Here is a 24,943-nt window from a genome sequence, read left to right on the forward strand (position 1 = left end):
ACAACCGATACGAACGGCTTAGGTTGGGGTACACACCTAGACTCCTGTTTGGTACAGGAAGGAATCTAAGAGATCCTCAAATTAGAGGGAGTTGAGAACAGTAGATCTGGCTCTCAGGACCTCTCAGAGTTCTCTGGAGACTTCATGTAAGAGTCATGGAAACAATCCCTTGGCAGTGGCTTGCGTCGACAGGACGGGGACTCCTGGAGCGGATCCTTATGGGTCCTGGCGAAGGCCATCCTCAGATGGGCCGAATATTAAAATCCTGTCTTTTCAGTGATCTGTCTTGAAGGAGAGCAAATCCTGATATTAGATTTCCTCAGAGCAACCAGGTTCTCAAGCAGGAGGTTCTTCGAATGGATCACCCAGAGTTGGGGGATTCCTTGCATAGACCTCTCTTTTTCTCAAGGGAAAACGCAAAGGAAGCCATCTCCTGTTCCATGAACAGGGGAGATGGGAGGTCGGGAGCAGACACACTAAAGCACAGAGTTAGGGTTTCTCTAAGTGCTATGCTTTCTCCCCTCCCGTTCTGATTCCTGCAGGGTCAGGGAAGTTTTCAGGTGGAGATTACTACCTATTTTCTAATCACACCTCTTGGGCCCAGGAGGCCGTGGTTCTCCATTCTGAAGGGCCTGTCAGTAGAACCCCCCCCCCCCCCCGGGTTTTCCCGGTCTAGGAGTGTCCCTTCTCCCAGGGTCCAGTCTGCGGTCCCCAGGTGGATTCTTGCAGCTTGGCTACTGAGAAGGAATTGCTGAAGGGCAAAGAGGTCTCAGACTGTTTAATAGCCACTCTTCTGAATTGCAGGTAAATAGAAACTCAGACCATTTTCTTGAAGGTATGGAGACGGTTCAACAGCTGATGCTCAGAGAACTCCTTCAATGTGCACAGCCTGGTAGCCGTTCTAGAGTTCCTGCAGTCAGGGGCAGATAAAGGTTTAGCCCCATAAACATTGAAGAGTCAGGTTTTCGCTTTTAGCGTATTCCTGGAAGGGCATCTAACATCAGACCTTGGTATAGTAAGGTTCCTAGAGCCTTAGGTAGGCAAAGACCAAGCCTTTGGTCGCCCCCTTCCCAGTCGGGGTCACTCATTAGTTTTACAGGTTCCCACAAAGGAACCTTTTTCAGCAATTGGAATCTGGCTGGTTATGGTTGATCACTCTCAAAACTGTGTTTTTTGTGGCGATCACTGCGGCAAGGAAAGTGAGTAAACTCGAAACCCTTTCTGTTAAGGCACTCCCTTTCCAGACCATTCAGTTTTTAAGATCATTCTGGCCTTTTTACCTAATGGTAGTCTCTAATCCTCAGAGAGTCCGAGAGATTATGCTGCCTATTTTTCGTTCAAAACCAGTGAGCGAACAGGAACACATCTTCTTGGACGTGTCCTTCATTATTTTGGTTACACAAAGCCAGTTCAGGAAGTCTGATTTACCTTTGGTGTTACTTCCAGGGGCTAGGAAGGGTTCCAAAGCCTTTAGACGTACGCTAACCAGATGATTAAGGTCAGCCATTGGGCAGACTTGCGCGGTTGGGGTATTAAAGCCTCCAGTTAGAATTAAAGCACACTCAGCCAGGACAGCGGCAACTCCGCAGACAATGTGGGCTGGTGTGTCTCCTGAACAGATCTGTAGAGCCGCAACGTGGTTCAAGTTTTCTACGTTCGTGAAGCACTATAGATTGGATCTTCTGTCAGCCAAAGACCAAGCCCTTTGGTCACAAGGTGCTGCAAGCAGTAGGTCCCACCCTAAGACAGGGTACTCGCTTATCCTCTCAAAGGTGGCTGTCCTGAAAGACGATTGGGGAAAAATGGAATTACGTACCGGTAATGTCCTTTTCCAGGAGTCTTTCAGGACAGCACCGGTTCCCACCCAAGTTTTTTGCAGATCATCGGGAACTCATTACATGAGGCCGTCAGGTAAGACTTAAAGGTTTGTTTATTTGATGTGTTCTTGTGTCTCCCCAGTTGGCCGGAGGTACTCTGGAAGAACTGAGGAACGAAGGGAGGAGGAGGCTTAAATCATGAAAATGAAGGCGGTGTTTCCTAAGAGGGGAGGAGCCAGTGTCTCTCAAAGGTGGCTGTCCTGAAAGACTCCTGGAAAAGGACATTACCGGTACGTAATTCCATTTTTTTCGCGGTCTCCTGTACTGTGAATAAAGTTCCACCCAGAAATGGAACTTCCGCTTATCCAGTTCCTCCCCCTTTCGGTGTCACATTTGGCACCTTTCATGGGGGAGCGGATAACTGTCCAATCCAGGTATTTGCTCCCACTTCCGGCGAAAGATCGCTGAAGTATCCGCGGCGATCTACGCCATGTCTGGCCCCACCTCCTCCATCACTCCCCCGCTGTCTTCTGGGAGACACACAGGTCCCAGAAGACAACAGGGACCATTTAGAACGCACAGCGCAGTAGGGAACCAGGCTGTGAAGCCCCAAGGCTTCACTTCCTGACTCCCTTACTGAAGATGCCGGCGCCTCCCCCCGTGAGCCGAGGGATGGGTCGGCCTCGGGTGAGGACCTCATGGTCGCACTGGACAGGTAAGTGTCCTTATTTTAAAAGTCAGTTCTTGCAGTATTTGTAGCTGCTGACTTTTAATTTTTTTTTTTTCCCGTCGGTACTCCGCTTTAACAAAAAGACGAAAATAAACATTATTTTCTTTGCTCTTATTTTCAGGGAAAACATTGCCGCTCGCAAGGGATCAGCCAAGGACCAAGGTTTGCTCAGTCATCACTCCGGACCTACCGACCTTGATGTAGCCATGTTTCATCGAGATGCAGGAGGAGGTAAACACATAACTCTGCCAGTCGCTGATGATGGCCTTTTTGCAAAGGCTGATGGCCTTTTTGTAAAGAGATGTTCGTTATTGTTGCCATTGGCACCCAGTTAGCGTCTTTCTGACCTGTCCAATTTTTCTCAAGGAGACTTATCTTGATTGCTAACATAAGTTAACAACTTATTATTAGTATACCATATAGTGTAAGTTCTGTTTTCCAGTTCTCCAAAATCTGCTGGAAATTTACATGTGATCTCCCTAGGGCAAGATTCGGACTCAGACAGTGACCTTTCACTGGATGAGGAACGCAGCCTGTCCATCCCCTCGTCAGAGAGTGAAGAAAATGTCCGCCCTCGCGGCAGGTTTCAGCGTCAGTTTAAAAGAGCGGCTCACAGCGAGAGGCTACTCACCAACCCATCTAGTCACAGCCCTAAAGGTAAATTCACCAGGTGAAATGTAGAATGTCCATGACAAAATCTTCAGTTTCAGAGTCTATTGCATCCTGATTTTATAATAGTTCTTAATAATTGCTGAAGCAGTGAAGGATATTTCTCGGGCAACTGTAATGCCCCGTACACACGTTCGGATTTTCCGACAACAAATGTTGGATGTGAGCTTGTTGGCGGAAAGTCAGACCGTGTGTATGCTCCATAGAACATTTGTTGTCGGAACAAATGTTGGCTAGCAGGTTCTCAGATTTTCCACCAACAAATGTTTCTTGTTGGACTTTCCGATTGTGTGTACACAAGTCCGTCGCACAAAAGTCCACGCATGCTTGGAATCAAGTACTAGCCGGAAGCGCTCGGTCTTGTAAAACTAGCGTTCGTGATGGGGATATCACATGACTATTGAACTTCCTTTTTATCGGCTGGCCGTACGTCTTGTACGTCACTACGTTCGTAATTGTTGGCCAACATTTGTGTGACCGTGTGTATGCAAGACAAGTTGGAGCCAACAACCTTCAAACGAATTTTCCACGGTTTTGTTGGAAAGTCTGATCCTGTTTACGGGGCATTAGAGACCTATTTAAAAAAGTGAACCATAGACGATAGATGTGTAATTTGTTTAGTTCCAAATAAGTTTTTTAACAAATTTAGACAAATTCATTAATTTGGGAAATATCCAAATTTCCGAATATTCAGAAATGAGAACTTTCAGAAATTCGGACATTCGAAATTTGGAAATGTGAAATTCAGAAAAGTCGGAAATTCGGAAATCCAAAAATAAGAATGAATATCCGAAAATTCAAAAGAACGAAAACCCCAAAATTCTAAAATCTGAAATAACTAATAATAAATTGACTCTTACTAATAAATTATAGGTATTGGAACTTCCGTTCAAATTTGGATGTTAGTGAACGTAACAAATACAAATTTATCCAAAGTTACGAATTATCCATAATAACGAATGCCGTATCTAAACGAATGGAGCGTAACGCATTAATAATAATAAATAATAATAATAAAAATGTATTATTATTATTTTGTTCTGTTGCATTTGTTTAAATGCTGCATTCTTTATTTTGGATAATTTGTATCTTCAGATAAATTCATATTCGTTACGTTCACAGCCAAATTTGAAAGGAAATTCAAATACCTATAATTTAATTAGTTATTATTTTGAGTATTTGGATTTTTGGATTTTCGTTTTTTCTATTTTTTTCCTTTCTTTTTTTTGATTTTTCAAATTTTTCTGAATTTTCAAATTTCTGAATTTCCGTATTTTAGAATTTTTGAATTCTGAATTTTTTAATTTCCAAATTTTTCGAATGTCTGAAAAAAACAAAGGAAATGAAAACGAACTAAAACAAACGAATTTTTTCGGCAGTGCACATGTCTAGCAAACCTCACACTTAAGAAGAAAATGATTGCTGAAACCAAATCTTGAATACTGGATTTAACAAACTTTGTGAAAGAAACTAGTGCACTAGCCCTTTAAATAAAGTGCTTTTAACATGTGCAAAGTGTTAATTAAAAAAAATGTGAAATGATTGCATACAAATACGTCTCAAAGACCCATACACATAACAAATTTCACATATATATAAAATGCAGGGCACTGAAGGCACTGAAGGTAGGATCAAATAAAAAACACTTTTAAGCAGCACACTTTCATTGAAGTTAGCATGAAACAGCATGGATAGGGAACACCTGAGACCAAGCAGCTGTGATCAGAGTAAGGCTGTAGGCATTACTGAACAAACAGAGACCGAGAATGACAGGGCGCCAGTCAGCTCAAGATATGGATAGTAGCTGCGGCATGCTCAGTCACACACATGAGGATGACAGCTGTCAAAATGCCTAGTGGATGTTGGGGGGGGGGGGGGGGGCATGCATAATGCATTCCCAGCAACTTTGCCCTCTTTTTAAAGGGCGCCATATGTACTGTGTCTTCCTTATTGGATAATAAATCTGAAGCCAGATCTTACATGAAGAAATCTCATGCTGTGCTTTTATAAGCCCATTCTACCTAATTGGTTGTAGTTTCCTGAGCTTTCTGACACCAGGCTTCTGTAGCTCAGCTGTTCAGGGCCACCACCTGGTCCTTTATTAATACCTTTTCAAAATTTTCTACCAGGTGCATGTCCAGTGTTCTGCAAATGCAACTTTTGGCCGCAAAGTTTTTGCAGCAACACTCTGAAGCTGGGTAGGCAATCAAGAAGAATGGCTGAACGGCCGCACACCAAATTAACACCTTTTTTTGGCAAAATAAGTTCAAATCCAAAACTCAGTCCATGGAAAAGACTGGTAGTAGAAAAGAAGGCTAACGCATTTCGCATCATTAGTTATGGAAAAGATGAATTTATATAGACGTTTATACTTGTGAAAATATATATGCTGTTATAAGCTCATAAGCATTTCTTGGGAGGGCTCACATATGGCAATAATTAGTTGGTTTCCCTTCACCTCCCCCCATCTGTGAAAAGGAAGGATTCACATAAAGATGTAAGAGTTCAATGTGTTATTTAAGAGATAATTCCTTTATATTACAATATTTCTTGATTAGGATATTAATAAGAACTTTGCGTTTTAAATGAATATAATTTACATACTGTTAAAGTTAAAGGAAACTTATATTGTATAAGTTAAATGGTTTTACATATAGCTCCTCTTGGCCCACTCATCAAGAATGTGAACTCCCACCCTTGTGTGAGTTGGGAGGGATTTTCTGTAGGACTACAAGCCAATTAAGGAACTTTTAAGCCAGCATTTATAGGAGAAGGTGGGGGCTGAATTTACGAGTAAAAAAGAGTTTTGGGACACACTCACACCAAGAGGACAGCTGCAGACACTCTCCATGAGACTTTGAATACAGCTTCACATCTACATACCGTATATACTCAAGTATAAGCCGAGATTTTCAGCCTCTTTTTTGAGGCTGAAAGTGCCCCCCTCGGCTTATACTCGAGTCATCGCTGTCTGCCCGCTCGATCAGCGTGTCGAGCAGACAGACAGCGGCCATTCTATAATTCAAAAGCCGCGCCTCCGGCTCCGCCTTCGCCTGTGATAGGCGGAACACTGAATTTCCCAGCAGCCTGTGTTCCGCCTATCACGGACATCGTATCATCCTCGTACTACGGACGAGGATGATACGATGTACGTGATAGGCGGAACACAGGCTGCTGGGAAATTCAGTGTTCCGCCTATCACAGGCGAAGGCGGCGGCGCAGCTTTTGAATTTTACAATGGCCGCCGAGGCGCCGACGAAGAGGGCACGGGACGGAGGCAAGGCAAGGCACGGCACGGGATGGGACGGGACGGAGGCAAGGCACGGCGGCGAGGCACGGAGGCAAGGAGGCAAGGCACGGGACGGAGGCTCGGGACAAAGGCTCGGGACACAGGTAGGCTGGACACACACACACACACACACACACACACACACACACACGGATGGATACACACACACACAGGGATGGATGGATGGATGGAGACACACACACACAGGGATGGATGGATGGATGGATGGAGACACACACACACAGGGATGGATGGATGGATGGACACACACACACACAGGGATGGATGGACGGACACACAGGGATGGACGGACACACACACAGGGATGGACAGGCATGTCTTACCCTCGGCTTATACACGAGTCAATAAGTTTGCCAGTTTTTTTGGGGGTAAATTGGGGGCCTCGGGTTATATTCGGGTCGGCCTATACTCGAGTATATACGGTACATACACACACACATCTGATTCAATCTTCATCTTAAGAATATAATACATTAATAATGACATTCTTAACTTTGATATTGTTCTTGTAATATTTTGATATTTTTATTATTAAATCAATTTTTAAGTTTTTACTTAACAGACTTTCTTGGAAATTTATTCATCAATATGACTTATCGAATATCGATATTATCGTAAAAAACGAGAATCTAACAAGTGCCCACCCTTTTCTTTCATTTCTTGGGGGTGTCCCAGGGCCTAAAAATAATTTGCCTGTGTCTTGTACTGTATGATTAAGATGAGAGGTATTCTGACTTACCTGTACATTGCATATCTTGGAGTACAGAACACAGGCCAACCTCCCTCCCTTGATTAGTCTGTATTGCTTGCTAAAAAACTGAGGACTCATGAAATGGGATGGAGTTATAGGGGGGGGCGCGCCTGGAAAATGTCTTCAAAAGTTTTTTTTAGCAATGTCCAATCACCTGAAGGTATGAGCCTATAACCCAGGGTCTTTGAATACTTTGCCAGTGCCGTGTACTGTACTCCAAAGATATGGATTTTACAGGTAAGTCAAAATTCCTTCTTTTTTTTTTTGTCGCATTGACCAAGAAATTGAGGGAAATCTCCTTACTTGAGATTTTAGTCTTCATCCAAAACTAAAACACATTTTGTAGTCGAGTACATGAGGTATTGTAACACACTAAATAACGCCATCTTTTCTTCTAGACATGGATGGCAATGATTTGATGTCCTACTGGCCAGCTCTGGGTGACACAGAGGTTCAGGCCAACTCACTGCAGAAATGGGGCTCTGAAAGAAAACTGGGCCTTGATATCAGCAAGGATGCAGCTAACAATAACCAACCGGACCTGACCAGTGGCGACGAACATTCTCTGACGTCTCAAAGGCAGAGGAAAGGTCAGTGGGTTGTATACTAATAGAGAACTCAGAATTACTGCAGTAGCTTTTGGCTAGCCCCTGCGAAACTTCTTTACAATATCTTTGAATCTACTTTGCACAGGTCCAGCCGCATAACTTAACTTTCTGATTATGTAGTGGGGCAGAAGTTGCCTCCTATTTCTTTTTTGCGATACCTCTGAAAACACTTCCAATAACCAGGTGTGTGCGAGTATGGGGACTAAAGTTGTGTAATGTGGAATATTTTACATTGGACATGGCTTGTACAATTATTGCTGCTTAAAAACGGAAGGAAAGATTTCTATAAAGATACGTAGTAAAAACTTTTATAAAAATTGTTATCAGGAAAGTGGAATTGAGCTATGAAGGATGATTTTGATTATGATTATTTTAAAGTTCAACTGTAATCCATGGGCATTTGAATATTGAAAACTTTTAACAAGCGGTAAATGGGCTTTAAAGTAAGCTTACACTAATCTTTGTAGCTGCAGGTACTATGAAGTAATTTAACTTCAAAGTTCACAGCTCTCCCACTCCCAGCAGTGACTCGGCAGTTCCACTCACCCTGCATTCCCTCCTATCAGTGACTCAGCACCTCCACTCACCCTGCTTTCTCTCCCATCAGTGACTCAGCATCTCCACTCACCCTGCTTTCTCTCCCATCAGTGACTCTGCACCTCCACTCACCCTGCTTTCTCTCCCATCAGTGACTCAGCAGCCCTGTTCACCCTGACCCTCTCTCAGCAGTGACTCAGCAGCTCCACTCACCCTGTTTTCTTTCCCATCAGTGACCCAGCACCTCCACTCACACTGCTTTCTCTCCCATCAGTGACTCAGCAGTGCTGTTCACACTGACCCTCTCTCAGCAGTGACTCAGCAGCTTCACTCACCCTGCTTTCTTTCCCATCAGTGACCCAGCACCTCCACTCACACTGCTTTCTCTCCCATCAGTGACTCTGCACCTCCACTCACCCTGCTTTCTCTCCCATCAGTGACTCAGCAGCCCTGTTCACCCTGACCCTCTCTCAGCAGTGACTCAGCAGCTCCACTCACCCTGCTTTCTTTCCCATCAGTGACTCAGCACCTCCACTCACACTGCTTTCTCTCCCATCAGTGACTCAGCAGTGCTGTTCACACTGACCCTCTCTCAGCAGTGACTCAGCAGCTCCACTCACCCTGCTTTCTTTCCCATCAGTGACCCAGCACCTCCACTCACACTGCTTTCTCTCCCATCAGTGACTCAGCAGTGCTGTTCACACTGACCCTCTCTCAGCAGTGACTCAGCAGCTCCACTCACCCTGCTTCCTCTCCCATCAGTGACTCAGCAGCTCAGATCACTATTCTCTCTTCTAGCAATAGCTCTGTCCACCCTGCCCCTCTCTCGGCAGTGACTCAGCAGCTCCACTTACCCTGCTTTGCCTCCTATTAGCGACTCAGCAGCTCACTCTATTTTCTCTTCCAGCAATGACTCAGAAGCTCTGTTCATCCTGCCCCACTCCCATCAGTGACTCAGCAGCCTTCTATTCTCTAATATAAAGACAAAGCATGAGATCTAGAAAGGGAGCTGGTGAGCTGCATTGCTAAATCACTGCTACATGGAGGGAAAAGGGTGAGTTGAGTCACTTTTGAGATGAGGGAGCAGATTGAGCTGAGCGGAGTCACTCCTCGGTAGGGAAAGTTGAGCTGTTGTGAGAGAGAAGCAAGGGAAGCTGAGCTGATAAGTCACGTCTAGGAGGAAGGAACAAGGAAACATAAGGTACTGAGGGAATAATTTGACTTCAGTGCTTCTGCTGTGATGTTTGAGGATGATTTGCAGATGAATTGCTCCAAAATGCCTGCAGCTACAGAGGTCACTGATGGATTGTTTTAAAGCTCCTTTACTGCCTGTTAACAATATACAGTGGGGAAAATATATTTTTTTTCTCCTGCAGGTTTTGTAAGTTTGACCACTTACAACGAAATGAAGGGTCTATAATGTTTTATTATAGGTGTATTTTAAATGATAGAGACAAAATATCAGCCAAAAATCCAGAAAAAACACATGGTACAAATGTTATGAACTGAGTTGCAGTTCAGTGAGTAAAATAAGTATTTGATCCCCAGGCAAAATATGACTTATTCAGGGATCTCCAAACTACGTCCCTCCAGCTGTTACGGAACTACATGTCCCATGAGGCATTGTAAAACTCTGACATTCACAAACATGACTAGGCTTTATGGGAATTGTAGTTCCCAAACAACTGGAGGACTGTAGTTTGGAGACCCCTAACTTAGTATTTGGTGGATAAACCCTTGATTGTAAGCACAGAGGTAAGGCGCTTCTTGTAGTTGGTTACCGGGCTTGGCAACTCGAAGTTTCAGCTCCCTCCATACATTTTCTATAGGATTAAAGTGATTGTAAAGCTTTGTTTTTAAAAAAAAATAACAAACATGTTATACTTACCGCCTCTGTGGCGCTCCTGGCTCCTCCTCTTCTTGAGTGCCCCCATAGAGACCCGCCCATGGGAGCACTCGTGCGGGTGCGCTCTCGAGTCCTGCTGCTTCGTCCATTGACACAGACAGCAGGACTCGGCCCTGCCCCCAGCTCCCATGTCACTGGATTTGATTGACAGCAGCGGGAGCCAATGGCTCCCGTTGCTATCAATCTATCCAATGAGGGCCCGAGACAGCGACTGGAGCTGCTGTTGTGGTCCCCGTCACTGGAACGATTGGGTTCAGGTAAGAAAAAAGGGAGCTCTGGGGGGATGCTGCAGCACAAAAGGTTTTTCACCTTAAGGTATAGAATGCATTAAGGTGAAAAACCATGAGGGCTGCAACCCCTTTAAGGTCTGGAGACTGGCTAGGCCACTCCACTCCGCTTGGCAATATGCTTTGGGTCATTGTCATGCTGGAAGACCCATCCACGACCCATCTCTAGTGTTCTGGCTGAGGGAAGGAGGTTCTCATCCAAGATTTTACAATGTATGACCCCATCCATTGGCCCCTTAATGTGGTAAAGTCAGCCTGTACTTTTAGCATAGAAACAGTCCCAAAAAATAATGTTTCCACCTCCGTGCTTCACTGTAGGGATGGTGCACTTGAGGTCATCAGCATTTTTCTTCCTCCAAACACGAGGCGAGTTAATACCAAAGAGTTGAATTTTGGTCTCATCTGACTACAACGCTTTCTCCCAATCCTTCTCTGAATCATTTAGATGTTCATTTTCCAAACTCCAGACTGGCCTGTACATGTGCCTTCTTGATGAGGGGGACTTTGTGGGTGCTGGAGGATTTCAATCCATGGTGACATATTGTGTTACAAATGGTTTGTTTTGTGACTGTGGTCCCAACTACCTTGAGATCATTCACAAGCTCCTCCCATTTAATTTTCTGGGCTGATCCCTCACTTTTCTCATGATCATCCTTATCCCATGAAGCAAAATCTTGCATGGAGCTCCAGACTGAGGGCGATTGATGGTTATTTTGTATTTCTTCCATTTGCGAATAATCGCTCCAAATGTTGTCTCCCTCTCACCAAGCTTCTTGCTGATGGTCTTGTAGCCCATTCCAGCCTTGTGCAGGTCTACAATCATGTGTCTGATGTCCTTTGACAGCTCTTTGGTCTTGCCCATGATGGTGAGGTTTGAACGGAAGAGATTCTGTGGATAGGTGTCTCTTATACACATAACAAGTTGTCGTTAGGAGCACCTTCTTAAACTGACAGGACTAATCTGTGTACCACATGAGCAAATACTGTAGCCAGTCTGTGGGAGCCAGATTTACTGTTGGTTGGTAGGGGATCAAATGCTTATTTTACTCGCTGAACTGCAAATCAATTTATAACATTTGTATCGTATTTTTTCTGCATTTTTGGTTAATATTCTGTCTCTATCATTTAAAATACACCTATGATAAAATAATTTTTTTGAAAGTGGGCAAACTTACAAATTTTGCAGGGGACCAAATAATTATTTTCCCAACTGTATTACTTGGCTGCCCATAGGTTTATAATACAAACACTAGTTGCTAGCACTAGCATTTGCTCTACACATAGCCCTTCATTCCATGTGTAGAGTGTATTCTGGAGCTGCATTATATGTTAATACTCTTATGCCGCGTACACACGACCGGACTTTTCGAGGGACTAGGTCCGACGGACTTTCGGCGGAGTTCCGATGGACATTCTGAATGAACTGACTTGGCCACACACAATAACACCAAAGTCCGACGGATTCGGACGTGATGACGTACGACCGGACTAGAATAAGGAAGTTCATAGCCAATAGCTGCCCTAGCGTCGGTTTTTGTCCGTCGGACTAGCATACACACGAACAGATTTCTCGATCCTGCTCTTACAGCGCTCCAAAGATGCGGCTTGCAGGACTTTTTTGACCATCCTGCAAGCGCATCGCTCCAGTGTGAAAGCCCTCAGGGCTTTCACATTGGAGTGCACAGAGCTCCTCTTTCAGGGCGCTTTGCAGGCGGTATTTTTCGCACTTTAGCGCCTGCAAAGCGCCACAGTGTGAAAGGGGCCTTACTGGCTCCTTTTCGTCCTTATTGCTTTTGAAATATTGTTATGCATCAGTGGGTGGGGTGTATGGAGACTACTGACTGGTAAACATACTAGTAATTCTGTAAGCATTGGGAGGTCTAATTGGTTGTAAAATTTCAATGGCAATGCAGTGGGCAAGGCAGGGCTCTGCATAACATAAGAATATGTGCATGCAAAGAATATGGTTACACTCTTTATTGTGGAAATTAGTACATGTGTATGTTGGTAGCTTCAGTCAATGCTGCTCTGCAAACCATACCCCCCGACTAAGCTCCAATGGGTGGGGCGAAACATGTTAGGGTGTGATTTGAGGAGCAGCACTGACTGAGGCTGCCACATAGAGAATAACGTACTACCAGGATCGAGCCAGGGGTGTGGTGATTTCTCTGCTTTGATTTTCCCACATTATTGGATGAGTGATATCTCACACCGGCACCCCCTGTTCCTGAGGACCCATGGGACCAAATATCTCTGCTTGGAGAGGCACCATTAAGCTAATGTGGACAACGTTCTTTATGCTTCATTTTAAGGCATCATTTACATATGTGGTTCATTATTAACACTTGCGTTAACTTTTTGAATGGACTGCCAATGCACCCTAGCATACAGGAAATTACACTTGACCTTTTTTTGGAAACGTAACACTCAACAACACAGTTTAGTACATTACCATGTGTTTCCTGCATGATGTAATGCAGGTTTATTGCTCTAATGCATTGAGGTTCCATTAAAAATGAATAGCATCACAACACACACTAATGGTTTTGTACTGTGTGTTAGGGTAATGCAAAATTGTTAATTCTGGCTAAAAGTAAGCACAATCTGGAAGTACAGAAACTCAGTGCAGACAGTTTGCAAGGTATTGCCTAATTGTCTGATTTTATTCCCTCCTAGGCATCTTGAAGAACCGTCTTCAGTACCCACCAGGCTTGGGTAGGATGACTAATGAATTATCCTGGTATAAAACCTCCACTTTGGGCCACCGGGCAGTCCCTGCTGCCTCCTATGGCAGAATGCATTCTGGGGCTGGCAGCCTTTCTCAACCCACCAGCAGATATTCTTCTCGAGAACAGCTGGACCTGCTGATGCGAAAGCAGCTTTCTAAAGAGCATCTGAGCAGGAATAATTCAAGGGAGCTCCTGGAAGCTGTACCGAGTAGACACGGCTCCAGGGACCAGCTAGATACTATACCAAGCAGGCACGGCTCAAGAGAGCACCTGGAAATGATCCCAAGTCGACATGGTTCAAGGGAACACTTGGAAAGTATACCAAGTCGGCATGGGTCAAGGGAACATTTAGAGCAATCTGACTTAAGAAACGAAAGGCTGGACATCAATTTGGTGCCAAGGAGGCACGCTTCTAAGGAACATCTAGAAGCGTTACACAACAGATATGGGTCAAGAGAGCAGCTTGACCCCGGGCCAGTAAGAGAGCTCTCAAGAGAGTGGGTAAATACACTGCCAAGTCAGCAAGTACCTAAAGAGCGAATGGACTCTATACTTAACCGACAGACTTCTAGGGAACAATTAGATGTCTTGTCTAGGAGACAGCCTTCAAGAGACCAGCTAGCTTCATCTAGGCAACCTTCAAGGGAGCAATTAGACTTTTTATCCAGAAGATCCAATTCCAGAGAACATCTGGACACAGTGCCTAGTACTCAAACCTTTAATGATAACGTAGACCCTCTTTCTAGAAGGCAACTCTCTAGAGATAATTTGGAGACTCTTTCCAAAAGGCTTCCGTCTAGGGACAATCTTCAACCCCTTTCTAGAAGACAGCCTTCCAGAGAAAACCTAGACACTGTTCCCAGTCGCCATCCATCCACCGAACAGCTAGATATTCTCTCATCAATCCTTGCCTCATTTAACACATCAGTCCTTTCCTCCACGAATCCCACCCAACAGGCAGCCAACCCTCCCGTACAAAACTCCTCAACTCCATCCATGCTGTGCTCCTCCACACCTCATTCTGCTACGTCACACAGCATCTCCGAGATGTCTGCAGATTCTGAGTAAGTGAAATAACCTAAAAATAAAATAGAATGCAATGATTTCTGGTCTCCTCGCTTGACTGTTAATGCTAACTTATTTTGGATAGAACCGAGGGGGTGGCCTATCAGCTCAGGTTTTTATCACTGTCTTTGTTTCCACTGGGGAGATTCACCATCTCCATTTCCTTTATGACCAGGTCAGGAGGTGAAGTAACTGATCAATTCAGTCTAGTACTATTATTATCAGTTATGTATTCCTTTGTTTAGTCCCTATAGTTCAGCTAAGCCTCAAATACGCCAAGCACATGTTATTGTTAATACCACAATACTACCACCCTTGGCTATGAAATCAATACACGGTCTAAGATCAATCAAATCTCATTTATTTCCCAAGGAAATAATACAGCGTGCATAAGGTATCCATAGAAGTTACAATAATACATAGCATACAATCAAAGTACAATATAAGCCATACTTATCCGACCTTCGCAGCTACGCCTCATGATGGAAGTGAGAGGAGGCCGAACTCATGGTTGCAACCCTTTTTGTTAAACATACCTCAGCCATACCACACCCCATAGCCCATCCTACTTTTCCTGTAGACCAATCAGCGTCTCTGGGGTGTTTCCTCCCCCAGGCTAATTACCTCGTACAGTCCTGCCATACTTGGCCTCTGGGGGGCAGTGTCTGCCCATGAATGGCAACTGCTCCGACTGGATTGCCATCTTGTGGCTCGATCTCGGACGCCCCACCAGCTGTCCTTTGTTCTTACAGACAAGTCGGCACCATACTGTCTTTGAAGTTCAGTACATTCCAGGTGGGCTGAATAGAACTCATTCTGCTATTCAAATTGTGTCACATTCCTTGCTTTTAAACATGTGAGACTGCCTGGCATCAATATGGCTGAGTTCGGCTGTACAAACAGCTGTGTAGATGTATAATACTAATTCCTGTCTGATTCCAACAGGAGGTAATGAGCAATACAAAAATGCTACAGTTGTCACCAGTACAAGAATAGAGGGGAAATATTTTCAATGTGGAAACATTACACAGCCAACTGCCTTAGTGTAGATTTCGTTCACTTTCTGTGCTGCCTTCAGAGCTGAAAATGATGGAAATTCCCTTCCCTTGATGTCTAATATTTGCAAACCTATACTTACCCTTTTCCCTGTTGTCTTCCATCCAGTCACATGATGTCCTAAAATCCTCTTTTTCTCCTCCCAGTATAAGATGACCTTTAGTACTGCAGAGAGCAGTGACTTACAGATGCCCACTTTAAAGGAGAAGTATACCCAAAGCTTTTTTAGCCATACTTCTCCTATGGATCACAGCACTTATTTTTGCACTCCTATGATCCAGATTCAGGCTACCATTACAGACCCAATCCAGGTTCTGCAGGGATCCTGACAATAATGTCGGTATTCACCTAGATGCCTGACCGGCAGCTGACTCAGCCTCTCAGTGGCAAACTGAGAGCCTGAGCCAGCCACTCCTTCCCCCTCTACAGCCCAAAGCTCCAGTGAACACTGGAAGTGCAGAGCCCAGAGCCAGTAAGTACAGCAGGCCATGGACAGTGTGAATTTCTTTCCTGCAACCGCAGGTCACAGGAAAGAAATTTGCATGATTCCTCCATCAACATAGTGCTGACAGGGGAATCCCTCCTGTTGAGGCATTGTCTTCTCTTGGTGGGGCGCATCCCCAGGGGGCATCCCCACTGGGGGAAGACAGTGATTATTGCTAGTGGCTTTAGCAGCCACCAGCAATAATCGCAAGTAAAATCTGGCATGATGGTTGTACCCAGGTTGATCAATCAATTAGCTTAGTACATTCAAGCAGCCCATACACGGTTTGATTCTCTGCCAGTTTCTGCTGAACCAAGATTTGAGCTGTCTGTGGCCAGCCTAACGGTCACCACTCCCAAGACCAAAAACTGAGCAATCAACAGTTATGTGATCGCTCGGTTGTGGATCTTAATGCTGACGGGGGACAGCTGTAACTTGGATCCATGGTGCAGCCACCCAGGCAAATATACATGTTTTTTTATTTTTATTTATTTCTCTTTAAGCAATAAGGGAAAATGGATAGGAGTATTCAAATTTGCATGAATGTCCCGATCCATCATAAGAATATTCTGTGTGCTCTGGTTCACATGCCCTAATGCACTCATGGGTGCTGGTATGCTAACATCAGCAAGTGAATACTCCCCTGACCTTTGTACCCAGGATTTAAAGCTGCTGCAGGCATTTAACCCACAGTGCCTTCTGGCTGCAGCTGTCACTTTTCCTCTCTCTAGGTAAGGCATGAGAACAGCTGCAGTCGAGTAGGTATGTTTGTAAACAAACATCATGTGAACACCATGATTGGCTGTCATGATGATCACATGGTTGGGAACCACACTGATTTGTTCCCAAACATTAGAGTCAGATCAGCAGCTGTCAGTGACAATGCGGGATCAGAACCAGAAGCGTGCACAGGTGGGTTCTAAAATGGAATGTAGATTAGCATTCTCTCAACATGGGTAACCATGCCCGAGAAAAGTTGTCCAAAGTTTGTAACTTAAGAAGGGGTTAAAGCCCAATTCAATGCAGTAGCACCCCAGTGGTATATTGAATCCCTATTTTCTTCATTTGCTTTTTCTGATGTTGTCTGGCTGGTCATGTGACACACTGGGTCCGCTTTGGTCTTATCCTAGCGGTGGGTGGTCCTGGATGATGCAGAGGGTGGAGATGACATGATGGCGTCGGTGCCTCTCTCGGCATCAGTGAACTGTGAGTGCAGGGCTCAAGAGGTGGGGCCATGGCATTCTGTACTGCTCCAGGTTCCTGTCTTGTCCAAGTTTGGGGACTCCCACTGAGAGTGCAGGCTAGGGAAGAGCCTGTCTTAGCTCGATGAATGCAGTGTGAAAGAAAAACACCCAGATGTGGCACGCCGACAAAACCCGATAGTCTCTGTAGTAAAAAACAGCATCAGCCCAGGCCACACCCCCAACATGTTTCACCCTGCCCACAGGGCTTAGTCATGGATGTCAAAACGCACCGGGAGGCGTGGCCTGGGCCGAGGCTGTTTTTACTGCAGATGGGTTTTGTTGTTGTGTGGAATCTGGGGAGTTTTTCTGTCACTCTGCATTCTGTGGCTAAGAAGAGGTACTGCTTATGGTGTCTTTATTGTGCCAAAAGTACTTATATCAGATAGTGGTCATATATAAAAAAGTAAAAAAGGTTTCAGAAAATATTATGTCCCCTGATACATGCATATAGAAATATATTTTGTGTCTACAGTGCACAGCATAAATGAGTACACCCCTTTTAAAAAGTAAGATTTTGATCAATATCTCAATGAACACAAGAGCAATTTTGTTTTATAGAACATTTGTTTAAGGCCTCATGCACACGAGACGCAGATGAAACCTCTGTTAAAAAAAAGCTGAAACGCGCGTTTAGAAACGCGCGTTTTGCCGCGTTTGCATGCCGCGTTTAGATGCGTTTGCGTTTAAACGCGTTTATAAAGATAACATCATGTAGACCCTCCCCAAGCTCTCAAAGCATTTTTTTTTAACTATTTCTGCTATTTTGATCAGAGTGAGCAGCAGCAGCATAGAGAGCAGTTGTACACTTGCATTTGCCGTGTCACTTGCCACGGCACCTGCCACAAGTTGTGGATTGTCCACTTGCCACGTCACTTGCCACATCACCTGCCACGTCACTTGCCACGAGATGTGGATTGTCCACTTTCCACGTCATCTGCCATGCCACCTGCCACAAGCTGTGGATTGTCCACTTGCCACGTCACCAGCCACATCACCTGCCACAAGTTGTGGATTGTCCACTTGCCACGTGACTTGCCACATCACCTGCCACGTCACTTGCCACATCACCTGCCACAAGTTGTGGATTGTCTACTTGCCGCGTCACTTGCCACATCACCTGCCACGTCACTTGCCACGAGATGTGGATTGTCCACTTTCCACGTCATCTGCCATGCCACCTGCCACAAGCTGTGGATTGTCCACTTGCCACGTCACCAGCCACATCACCTGCCACAAGTTGTGGATTGTCCACTTGCCACGTGACTTGCCACATCACCTGCCACGTCACTTGCCACATCACCTGCCACAAGTTGTGGATTGTCTACTTGCCGCGTCACTTGCCACATCACCTGCCACGTCACTTGCCACGTCACCTGCCACAAGTTGTGGATTGTTCACTTGCCACGTCACCTGTCACGTCACCTGCCACAAGTTGTGGATTGTCCACTTGCCACGTCACTTGCCACAAGCTGTGGATTGTCCACTTGCCACATCACTTGCCACGTCACCTGCCACGTCACTTGCCACGTCACCTGCCACAAGTTTTGGATTGTCCACTTGCCATGTCACTTGCCACGTCAGCTGCCACGTCACTTGCCACATCACCTGCCACGTCACCTGCCACAAGTTGTGGATTGTCCACTTGCCACGTCACTTGCCACATCACCTGCCACGTCACTTGCCACGAGATGTGGATTGTCCACTTGCCATGTCACTTGCCACGTCACCTGCCACGTCACTTGCCACGTCACCTGCCACGTCACTTGCCACAAGATGTGGATTGTCCACTTGTTACATCACCTGCCACATCACTTGCCACATCACCTGCCACGTCACCTGCCTCAAGTTGTGGATTGTCCACTTGCCACGTCACTTGCCACATCACCTGCCACGTCACTTGCCACAAAATGTGGATTGTCCACTTTCCACGTCACCTGCCATGCCATCTGCCACAAGTTGTGGATTGTCCACTTACCACGTCACCAGCCACATCACCTGCCACAAGTTGTGGATTGTCCACTTGCCACACCACTTTCCACGTCACCTGCCACAAGATGTGGATTGTCCACTTGCCACGTCACCAGCCACATCACCTGCCACAAGTTGTGGATTGTCCACTTGCCACGTCCCTTGCCACGTCCCCTGCCACGTCACCTGCCACAAGTGGATTGTCCACTTGCCACATCACTTGCCACATCACCTGCCACAAGTTGTGGATTGTCCACTCGCCACGTCACTTGCCACATCACCTGCCACAAGTGGATTGTCCACTTGCCACATCACTTGCCACGTCCCCTGCCACAAGTGGATTGTCCACTTGCCACGTCACCTGCCACAAGTTATGGATTGTCCACTTGCCACGTCACATGCCAGTCACCTGCCACAAATTGTTGATTTTCCACTTGCCACGTCACCTGCCAAGTCACTTGCCGCGTCACCTGCCAGGTCACTTGCCACGTCACCTGCCACAAGTTGTGGATTGTCCACTTTCCACGTCACTTGCCACTTCACCTGCCACGTCACTTGCCACAAGTTGTGGATTGTCCACTTGCCACATCACTTGCCACCTGCCATGTCACTTGCCACAAGTTGTGGATTGTCCACTTGCCACAAGTTGTGGATTGTCCACTTGCAATTGCAATTGTTTAAAATATTTTTCTAATGGTTTTTCATCATTTGCAATCATTTTTGAGATTTTTAATGTAAAAAAAAAAGGTCACCTTTAAAAACGCATATAAACGCAAACGCGGCTAAACGCGGGTGCCGCGTTTAGCCGCGTTTAGCCGCGTTTTGCGTCTGAAACGCAGAAATTTTTGTTTCTGAACGCATTTTTTTGCTTCTGGAAAAACGAGATTAAACGCAACTGCATATAAACGGAAAAAAACGAGACTGTGTGCATGGACACATAGGATAACATTGAATGAGTTCAGGTGCAGTTGAAAAAACTGTCCAACTGCATCTGAACGCGCGTTTAACTGCGTCTCGTGTGCATGAGGCCTAACTCATTACATGAAAGCAAGGTTATTAATATAACTTGGATTACAAAATCTTCAGTTCTACTCAAATTAGTTGATGCAAAAATAACGACACCTACTGCATCCAGTATTTTTTATGACCCCCCTGATTTGTAAGGATGGCACCAAGTCTTCTAGGCATGGAATGAACAAGTTGGCAACAGATTGCAACATCGATCTTTTTCCATTCTTTAAGAACGACCTCTTTTAGAGCCTGAATGCTGGATGGAGAGTGATGCTCAACTCGCCTCTTCAAAATTCCCCATAGGTGTTCCCCGATTGGATTCAGAACAGGAGACATACTTGGCCACTGAATCACTTTCGCCCCGTTCTTCTTCAGAAATGCAACCATGGCCTTAGATGTGTGTTTTGGATCATTGTCATGTTGGAAAAGCGCACGACGCCCAAGGGCACGGAGTGATGGTGGCACCTTCTCTTTCAATACAGAGCAGTACATCTGTGAATTAATGATACCATCAATGAAATGTAGCTCCCCGACACCAGCAGTACTCATGCAGCCCCCACAGAAGGACGCTGCCACCACCATGTTTCACTGTAGGCACCATGCATTTTTCTTTGTACTCCTCACCTTTGCGATGCCATACAGTTTTGAAGTCATCAGTTCCAAAAACATTTATCTTGGTCTCATCACTCCAGAGTACAGAGTCCTAGTAGTCTTCTTTTTCATCACGGGCCCTGGCAAATTCTAGGCCGGCTTTTTTGTGCATGGGCTTTAGGAGAGGCTTCCTTCGTGGACGACACCCATGCATGCCATTCCTCTGCAGTGTGCGCCGTATTGTGTCACGGGAAACAATCGCTCCCAGTTTGGCTTTCTACTTCTTTAGCTAACTGCAGTGAACTTGCATGGCGATTTCCTTCAACCCTTCTCATCAGAAGATGCTCCTGTCGACGTGGGAACTTCTGTGGAAGGTCTGGACGTCTCTGTGAGATGGTTGCAGTTCCACCCTTGTTAAATTTTTGTATCAGTTTTGCTACAATATTCTGACTGATAAGTGAAGCTTTGCTGGTCTTCCTGTAGCCTTCACCTTTCTTGTGTAAAGAAATTATTTTCTTTATCAGGCCTTGTGACATTTCTCTTCCATGTGATGCCATTGCTAACAGCATGAAATGGGAAGGGGTTTTCTTTGTTAAGTAAAGCCCTTTTATAATCAACTGTCTGCTGGACACCTGTTTAATGAATAATTAGACTCACCTGTAGTTGAATTCTTCTTAATTAGGATTTTGTTGTCTAAAATTTAGCTTTGCTCCTAAAGCCTCGTACACGTGATCGGACTTTCCGTCGGGAAATGTGCAATGACGGGCTGTTGGCGGAAAATCCGACCGCGTGTACGCTCCATCGGCTTTCCGCAGACAAATGTTGGACCGCAGGTTTTTCAATTTTCAGCAGACAAATGTGTGTTGTCGGATTTTCCAAGCGTGTGTACACAAGTCCGTCGGACAAAAATCTAAAGTACAAACACGCATGCTTGAAAGCAAGGATGGGCCAGAAGCGGTCGGTCTTGTAAACTAGCGTTCGTAATGGAGAATTAACATTCGTGACACGGCAAATTATGAAATCTCGAAATGCAGCGCACAATTCTCTTCTTTTTTAATGGGATAATAATGAAGCTACTTTGCTGGTGATACTGATGGAGTTATTGCTAATGAATTTTCAAAGGCTTTTTCTTTCTAGTGATATCAAGAATAATATTTTTTTTTTTTTGGACAAGTTACCACAACCCTATTATCCCATCATTTTTAAGATCAAAGATCAAGATGTCCCTTGTCAATTTCACATTGTATTTTTTTTAAATGTAACTGCCGACTCCCAAACTGCCATTTGAAGTAAAACACATTTTTTCTATTGTGCATTAAAAAAAGAAAACAAATAAAATTAGACATGTTGTCTGCCAATAGAACTTAACCAAAAAGTGCATTCTATGCATCCAAAAATATAGAAAATATAACAAATCAAATCATTATTATTCATCCAAAAAATAAAATAAAAGCCTCATGCATGTGTCTTGCTTCTTAATATAGGGGGTCAACAATGCCAAGAGTTGGTGAAAGCAGGGGTCCTTCATCCGAAGATAATTCCAAAAAACATCTGGATTATTCTCCTGGAGCTCCCGCAGCAAAGGCATATGGAATAATTGGTCACGATTAATTAATTAATAAAGCAACCAATTTTTGTTCCAAGAAATCCTTCTCCTCCTGTTCCTGGACTGGACCTGGGTCAAAGCAATAACTCCAAGGCCAATAATAAATAACACGTTATCTCCTCCGATTCTGCAATGTCTGGTTGACGAACGGCCGCTCAGAAACAAACTGAAAAGCACAAACTGAAAAGCACCAAATGAAAAGCGCTAAATGAAAAATGCAAAAAGAAAAGCGCGAATCAACACTCACCAAATTTCTACTAACACAAAATTAGCAGAAGGAGTCCAAAGGGTGGCGCTAAAAAGCTAAAAAAAAACACGTAGTACGTCACTACGTTTGTAATTGTTGGCCAACAATTGTGTGACCATGTGTATGCAAGACAAGTTTGAGCCAACGCCCTTTGGACAAAATTTCACGGTTTTGTTGGCGGAAAGTCCGATCGTGTGTACGAGGCATAAGACTTTCATTGGGGTGTATTCAGTTTTGCCACATGGTCTTGAATACATTTGTTAGGAAAAATACTTTTTTTTTTGTGTGTGCAAATTAACAAATCTTGGTTGCAATCAATGGCCCGCATTTGTGGGAGTATTTTCTAGTATAGTGTCCCATAGAAAATGTTGATTCTAAAAGGAAAGTAAAGGTTTTCTGTCACTTCTTTTGGGGTGTACTCATTTATGCTGAGCACTGTACGCGCTACACCATTATTACAAAGAAACAAGAGGCACTATTATCTAGTTGTAAATTTGTGCTTTTGTAGCTATTTTTTTCTTACTATATATATTTTTTTTCTTTTACTTTTTTCCTTCTAGGTTAGTGAGAAATGACGGTCATTCCTGAAAGCCCAACCCGGGAGAGCAACAGAAAGGAAGATACGGCGGACGGCTGCGTTTGCAAGCACGCGGTTACACATTTGCTAGCAAAGGTTTGTAGTCCACTGGCCGGCCTGAGACGTGACCGAGCAGACGTAGGTCAGCAATCTCAGGTAACCAATTAGCAACAGCACGGAGCCTGTGCCATCGATGGTGGAATAAAAAACAACAGAGCCAAGAAAGTGGGTCACTCAGATAGGAAACTACCGCAGTATCTACGATTCAGCCGTAAACCCTCGCTACGGAACATTCCTTTCACGCGATTGTCATCAGGGGAAGAGGAGACATAAAAAAAATAAACTGAACAGACTTTTTTTTATACGTTTTGTACGTTTGTAACCAGAGCTTAAGAAAAAAGAGAAAAAAAAAAAAAAGAATTTCTATCCTTATTTTTAGGAGTTATAATGTCGATGTCATTCCAATGCAGACACTGCTATTACTGGGGCTACGCAAAAAATGGAGAAGTTCACAGCCGAGAGAGGGTGCTTGGATGTGAAGACCAATAACTTAAGATCTAAAGGTTATATTCTGGGTTCGCTGGAACTTAAGACAGGGTGAAAACAACAATTTAACAAGTTTATAAAAAACGAGGAACAAAAATGTCTCGTGATGTTTGACATTTCCAGGAAAGTAGAGATGCTTAACCACTTGCTTACTGGGCACTTAAACCCCCCTCAGTCCCAGACCAATTTTCAGCTTTCAGCGCTGATGCACTTTGAGTGACAATTGCGCGGCCATACAACACTGTACCCAAATGAAATTTTTATCATTTTTTTCCCACAAATAGAGCTTTCTTTTGGTGGTATTTAGTTACAGCTCGGAGTTTTATTTTTTGCTAAACAAACAAAAAAAGATGCAAAAAAAAAAAAAAAAAAATCATGTTTTAATAGTTTGTTATAAAATTTTGCAAACGGGTCATTTTTCTCCTTCATTGAAGTGCGCTGATTAGGCGGCACTGATAGGCTGCATTGGTGGGCACTGATGGGCTGCATTGGTGGGCACTGATGGGCTGCATTGGTGGGCACTGATAGGCTGCACTGGTGGGCACTGATAGGCATAGTTAAGGCGGCACTAATAGGCACAGATAAGGCGGCACCGATGGGCACAGATAAGGCGGCACTGATGGGCAAAGATGGGCACAGATAAGATGGCACGGATGGGTGGCACGGATAAGTGGCACGGATGGGTGGCACGGATGGGCACTGATAGGTACCACAGATAGATGGGACTGATGGGCACTGATAGGTGGCACTGATAGGTGGCTCTGATAGGTGGCACTGCTGGGCACTGATGGGCGGCACTGCTGGGCACTGATGGGCGGCACTGCTGGGCACTGATGGGCGGCACTGGGGTGCAGCACCTGAGGCAGATTTTGGGTGGCACTGTGGGTGGCACTGCTGGGTGGCACTGTGGGTGGCACTGTGGGCACTGCTGGGTGGCACTGTGGGCACTGCTGGGTGGCACTGTGGGCACTATGGGCACTGCTGGGTGGCACTGACAGGGGGGCACTTACTTTATTTCAGGATGGCACTGCGGGTGGCAGGTGGGCACTGGCAGGGGGCAGGTGTCCTTTTAAATTGCTGGCCGTGATCGGGACTGATGTCCCGAACACGGCCGTCGGCGATCGGCTTTTTTTTTTTCTCCTCGCGCTGTCAGCGCGAGGAGGAATACTAGCCGATTACCGGCTCCGTTTTATCACATGATCAG

At 44.9% G+C, this 24,943-nt stretch overlaps 1 protein-coding gene across 1 annotated transcript in view; it reads left to right on the forward strand.

Annotated features, from left to right (window-relative positions):
* CELSR3 (cadherin EGF LAG seven-pass G-type receptor 3) overlaps positions 1-24,700 on the forward strand; it is a 256,060-nt gene extending 231,360 nt beyond the window's left edge. Inside the window, exons 31-35 of the mRNA XM_077451691.1 lie at positions 2,669-2,778; positions 3,031-3,204; positions 7,676-7,867; positions 13,292-14,408; positions 23,177-24,700. Of these exons, the coding sequence (XP_077307817.1) occupies positions 2,669-2,778; positions 3,031-3,204; positions 7,676-7,867; positions 13,292-14,408; positions 23,177-23,204 (1,621 nt within the window). The 3' untranslated portion in view covers positions 23,205-24,700. The remainder of the gene's footprint in view (positions 1-2,668; positions 2,779-3,030; positions 3,205-7,675; positions 7,868-13,291; positions 14,409-23,176) is intronic.
* The last annotated feature ends 243 nt before the right edge of the window (positions 24,701-24,943 follow it).

This window comes from Lithobates pipiens, unplaced genomic scaffold (genome assembly GCF_037356315.1).
Source record: "Lithobates pipiens isolate NorthernLeopardFrog02 unplaced genomic scaffold, aLitPip1_a1.2 Scaffold_23, whole genome shotgun sequence".
NCBI lineage: Eukaryota > Metazoa > Chordata > Amphibia > Anura > Ranidae > Lithobates > Lithobates pipiens.